At 44.1% G+C, this 5,258-nt stretch overlaps 1 protein-coding gene across 2 annotated transcripts; it reads right to left on the bottom strand.

The window, feature by feature from the left end:
* Positions 1–52: 52 nt before the first annotated feature.
* Mrpl18 (mitochondrial ribosomal protein L18) lies at positions 53–4,897 on the bottom strand. 2 transcript variants are annotated; one of them, XM_076926669.1, is made up of 4 exons: positions 4,727–4,897; positions 4,269–4,455; positions 2,600–2,682; positions 53–430 (listed from the first exon to the last, which is right to left on the bottom strand). In XM_076926669.1, the coding sequence occupies exons 1-4, from the start codon at positions 4,776–4,778 to the stop codon at positions 363–365; spliced, it is 390 nt and encodes a 129-aa protein (XP_076782784.1). In that variant the 5' UTR covers positions 4,779–4,897; the 3' UTR covers positions 53–362. The 2 variants fall into 2 exon arrangements, with proteins under 2 accessions (XP_076782784.1, XP_076782783.1); XM_076926668.1 differs by having other exon boundaries at positions 2,451–2,682; positions 4,727–4,895.
* Between the last annotated feature and the right edge of the window lie 361 nt (positions 4,898–5,258).

Below are 5,258 nucleotides of genomic sequence, written 5' to 3' on the forward strand. Positions count from 1 at the left end.
TCACGTGTGCCCTATAGCCACAGGGTGTTTACAGAGAGCAATACAGTAAGGGTTCAGTTTGTTATAAATGTTTTAATTCATTCTTCAAATAGTGACTACTTTCCTTAAATACATCTCATGTCCAAGAATGGAGACAAGTTAAGCCCGTGTGAAACCATACAAGCACACATAAAAGTGGAGAAGCTAACTTTAAGTTTTCACTGTTGCTTTATTGCTATGAAGCTTTCAGTCTGGTTTTCCTTCCAAATGCTTCCCTTTCTTCTTTCCTTCTTTCTTTCTTTAATGAAGGTGCTTTCTTCTGGTGGCTGTAGATGGTAGTTTGATATTTACACTTCCAACAACAGTTAACACTTCTATTTCATTCATAGATTCTTCGAGGCTCCCGAAGCATCACGCCACTTTCTGTCATGGCATTTTGTAAACGTTTCATCTGGTTTGGAGATGAGGGAGAGAAAAAGAAAAGAAAAAAAGAAAAGAAAACACTGTCAGCTGTCAGAAAAAAAACTGAGAACTGGTTTGTTTTTCAAGAGACAAAGAAATCACAGACTTCATCTTGTTGGCCCCCCAGGGTACATTTGTGTTCTCTGAGTGACTTTAAGAGCATAGATGCTGGGGTAAAGGTGCAGAAACCGGGAAGTGGCCACCAATGACTGGTCCAGCAGAGACCCACACCCTGAGAGGGAATCCACCCCTGACACCGCCTGGAGGCCCAGAACCAGAGCCTGGATAGACCCGAGACCTAGGATAGAACCAAACAGGGCTGGCAAAAAATAAATAAATAAAATAAAAATAAAAAAATAAATCAACGGAATGAATCCTAATAATACTCCACTATATTCAGACAAGAGCCTAGCATAGTTGCCAGCACAGGTTTCATCCAGCAACTAATGGAGGCAGATGCAGAGACCCACAGCCAAACATTAGGCAGAGCTTGAGGAATCCTGCAGAAGAGGGGGTGGGGGAAAGGACTGTAGGGACCAGAGAAATAAAGGACACAAGAAAACCCACAGAATCAACCAACCTGGGCTCAGAGGAGCTCACAGAGGCTGAGCCCACACTCGGGAGCCTGCATAGAACTGATCTAGGCCTCTGCATTGTTATGGTCATATAGCTTAGTCCTCCTGTGGGACTCCAGTCTCTCTTTGGCCTGCTTTTGGGACCCTTTTCCTCCTCCTACTGGGTTGCCTCATCCAGCCTTAATAGGAGGGGATGTGCCTGGTCTTACTGCAAACTGATATGCCATGCTTGGTTGATATCCCTGGGAGGCCTGCCTTTTTTGAGGAGAAATAAAAGAGGAATAGATAAGGGGGTAGGGTTGGGCTGAGAGGAGAGGAGGGAGGGGAAACTGCCATCATGTCACATATGAAATTTTAAAAAATAATAAAATATATAAGAAAAAGGAGGGAGATATCAGGAATCAGCATATTCAACTATAAGATGCCAGTATAACAACAGGAAGTGCAGTGCTTGGCGCACACCTTTAATCCCAGCACTTGGAAGGCAGAGGCAGGCGGATTTTTGAGTTCGAGGCCAGCCTGGTCTACAGAGTGAGTTCCAGGACAGTCAAGGCTATACAGAGAAACCCTGTCTCGAAAAACCAAAAAAAAAAAAAAAAAAAAAAAAAAAAGTCCAGTGCTTACATCCTAGACAAGAGGGTCTCAGTCACCCAGCAATATTGACCTGCAGTAATAACTGACCTCAGTTTGTACAGAGAATGGTAACACAAGCTCCTATGGACTACTGCAAAAATCAAACATCATAGGATCCAGTCAAGGCCTAACACACAGAATACCCTCAGAAAATACTGTAAGCATACCTAATATCAAGAACTAACCAAAACCCTCTGTTGTCTCTGTGTGTTGCTAGAGATTGCACATGCAAGGTAGCACTCTCGGAGCTGCGCCCACAGCTCTGGACCTATGATGGATGGAACATGACGTCCAGCATGCTTTACCAATGACTTACAGTTCTGGCCTTCCCAATTAAAATTCTGAGATAAGGACTTATGAAGTTATTCAGGCAACCCTTGAACTTGAGATTCTTCCAAGTTAACCTCTTGACAGCTGGAATTATAGACCCATGTCACCAAAAAAACAACTGATTTTTTTTTTCTTGAAACAGGATCTCACTATATATCCCCGACTAGATGAAACTTGCTTGGTAGACCAGGTTGGCCCTAAACTCAAGAAGTCCGCTTCTGCTTCTACCACACCACGCTAAATTTTTGTTTCTTTTCTGTTTTCTTTTTTTGTTTCTTGAGATAGGGTTTCTCTGTATAGCCTTGGCATTCCTGGAACTCACTCTGTAGACCAAGAAGGCCTTGACCATGGAGATCTCCCTCTGAGACCAAGCTGGCCTCTGGGACCTCCTGAGTGCTGGGATTAAAGGCATGCACCACCACTCTTAGCCAAATGTTTACCTTTTAAGTAAATACATAGAAATAAAAATACCGAGTCTGAGGAAGCCTCCCATGGCGTGGGCTGATAGACCATGAAGTTGATTCCTGCTTCTAAGCACCGCTGTGCCAACACTCGCCCTACGCTCTCACAAGCCACCACATTTCGGGTACTATAAAGGTGTTTCTTAATAGCCCACTCACGAGTGGATGCTGAAACCACAACCTGGCCATTAAGATGCTCAACAAATGCTTCTACGTGATGCTGAGTCTTTACAACTCGCAACCTAAATGGGGAGAAAAGAGAATAAAATTGTAAAAGCAATCTATTTACCAAAGCTAAATTACTTAAGGTGGAAAAAACGCCTACATGTTCTTCAAGAATTCAGTGAATACACTGTTAAGACAGTTCAATGGGTAAAGATGCTTCCTACCAAGGCCAACAAGCTGCATTCAATCCCCAGGACTTAAAAGGTGGCACATAAGTATATGTGGTATATGCATGAACCTGTGAGCGTATGCACACACCAATAAATTGAAAAAACAAAACAAAAGCAAAAAAATCCCACTCTAACAAAAATACCAAGATAACCACAGATAACACTGAATACAGATAATAATCTAAGGCCCAGGCTCCAAGGTTACATTACAAACTTGTGAAAACTAGCTCTGGCATTGACTTGTCATGTCTCCCTCAGTTTCAATTCCGCTATCTCTTTAAAGTGGAGAAAATTGCTACACCTGCTTCATAACATAGTTTAAATAGTTGAACTAAAAAAAAAAAAAAAAAAAAAAAAAAAAACAACCACTGGGGGTTGGAGAGATGGCTCAGGGGTTAAGAGCACTGACTGCTCTTCCAGAGGTCCTGAGTTCAATTCCCAGCAACCACTTGGTGGTTCACAACCATCTGTAATGGGATCTGATGCCCTCTTCTGGTGTGTCTGAAGACAGCTACCGTGTGTTCATATGCATAAAATAAATAAATCTAAAACAAAACAAAAAAAAAAAAAAACAAAAAACAAAAACCAACATACATTCAAGGCAACTAGCATAACTGCTGGTAAATAGTGTTTTCAGTTAATAGCTGTCTTGGACTGGGGAGTAGCTTACAGGCAGAGCGCTTGCTCTGTGTGCTAAAGATCCTGGTCTAACCCACGCAGTTCTCCCAAAATAAAATTTAACACTTATTTTCATGTGTATGAGTATTGTTGGGGAATCTATGTCTGTCTGTACACCCCCAAGGTCAGAAGAGGGTGTCAGATCCTTGGGAATTGGAATCACAGACAGTTGTGTCCGCCTGGGTCCTCAGTGAGCTCAGTAAGTGCTTTTAACTAAATACAAATTTTTTTAAATGTCTCTCATTTCTATTAACGGACTTTAACTTTTATTTCCCGCCTTAAAAAAAAAAATCATTATGGCTCAAACTTTATTCTCTATCTTTTACCCTAATGTGTAAGCTAATAACTAATTCTACTTACCACTCTATTCTCATAACACTTTACTCACGCCTTTACGTACTGAACTCAAGGTACAAAGCCTGTCAGTTCCTCAATCCCAGCCTTCTACCCTCCTTTGCTAGAACGTCCTTCACGGTAAATGATTCCATGGGTTTCTGTCCTTTAAATCCCATCTTTCTGACAAGTCACCTTCAGAGAGGCTCCAGTACATAGTCTCTTAATCTCGAATTACCATTTATTTAAGTTTTCTTCAGAAGAACTATTACTTGCTTGTTCCAAGGTCACTTCCTACTCACGTGTCATTTTACTGACACAACCTGAGGCTTATCTGGCAGGGTCAGTCAGGGACTGATGAAACTGACTCGAAAGGTGCTATGCACAGCTTTGTCAGTCGGCCATAAGCCGGCTTTAATTACCTGTGCCAGAACTCACGGTTGGGCCACACTGTAGCCCAACCCCGTTCTTTCCGGGCTACACCTAAGAGCTCCAGATTCCGAGGGTTTCTGTTGGTGAACTCTGGAGCCACCGCTTCGTTTTCCTTAGTCTCCACTTCGGGCTGCACCGCCGGCATGGAACTGGTGGAGAGGGCTGCGAACCCACATTCTAGGGAATGGAAACAACCACATGCATCTTTAAAAATGACTACTACGGGCACGGGAAGAGCATGCTCTTACCATTCCCATCACAAGGCCCAGAAGCGGGAGAAATGGCCGTCTGTGACCACAGGTTATCACCACAGACCCATAGCATTCTACTGTCACCCCGATTCGGGAAGTGCATTCATTTTCCCGCATCAGGGACAAAATCGGGTTTGCAAATGTACATGTACTGTGTACACAGAGCGCAGGGAAGGAGGTGGGGCGAGATTAGTTACCCAGGTTCCTGCAAACTGACAGACATTTCCAGAACCGCGGCTGAAGCGCCATCTCTGACGCGACGTGCGCAAAGCCTCGCAGGGCCCTGCCTTCCTTGCTCACAGCAGTCTGGGTGAATAACTAGTCGCAGCCATGTTAACTGTGGGAAAGCTAAAGGAGCCGGCAGAACCTGGGTCTCCGGGACCCGGAACTAACAAGCTCCCTAGTGCTGAGTGGCCGAATGAGCGATCGGTATCTCTGGTCGACCAATCACCGCAGACGTTGAGATGGAAGGCGGGACACGCTAGCCGTGGCCAAGATCCTGACTTCCGTTTTTCACTTTCGCGCCTTCCTTTTACAATTTCTAATTGATCAGAAAATCAGAGACCCAGCTCCTGGTTGCCCCCTACTTCCGGCGATTTGGGGGTTTTTGTTTGTTTGTTTGTTTGTTTGTTTGTTCGTTCGTTTGGGTTTTTTTTTTGTCGTCCCCCCCCCACACACACCTCTTTCCCAGCATGCCTTACGGTTGGTGGAGCGTGGAGAGCGGGCGGG

The sequence above is a fragment of the Arvicanthis niloticus genome, chromosome 28 (assembly GCF_011762505.2).
Source record: "Arvicanthis niloticus isolate mArvNil1 chromosome 28, mArvNil1.pat.X, whole genome shotgun sequence".
Taxonomy (NCBI): Eukaryota; Metazoa; Chordata; class Mammalia; order Rodentia; family Muridae; genus Arvicanthis; species Arvicanthis niloticus.

Bases quoted from the DNA above. Each gene is read 5' to 3' on its own strand.
- Mrpl18 (XM_076926668.1), bottom strand. From the start codon at position 4,778: ATGGCGCTTCAGCCGCGGTTCTGGAAATGTCTGTCAGTTTGCAGGAAC. The intron at 4,456-4,726 runs GTAACTAATCTC...TCCATTCCCTAG, and splicing joins GTCAGTTTGCAGGAACCTGG to AATGTGGGTTCGCAGCCCTC. The intron at 2,683-4,268 runs GTAATTAAAGCC...CTCCCCATTTAG, and splicing joins AACCGTGAGTTCTGGCACAG to GTTGCGAGTTGTAAAGACTC.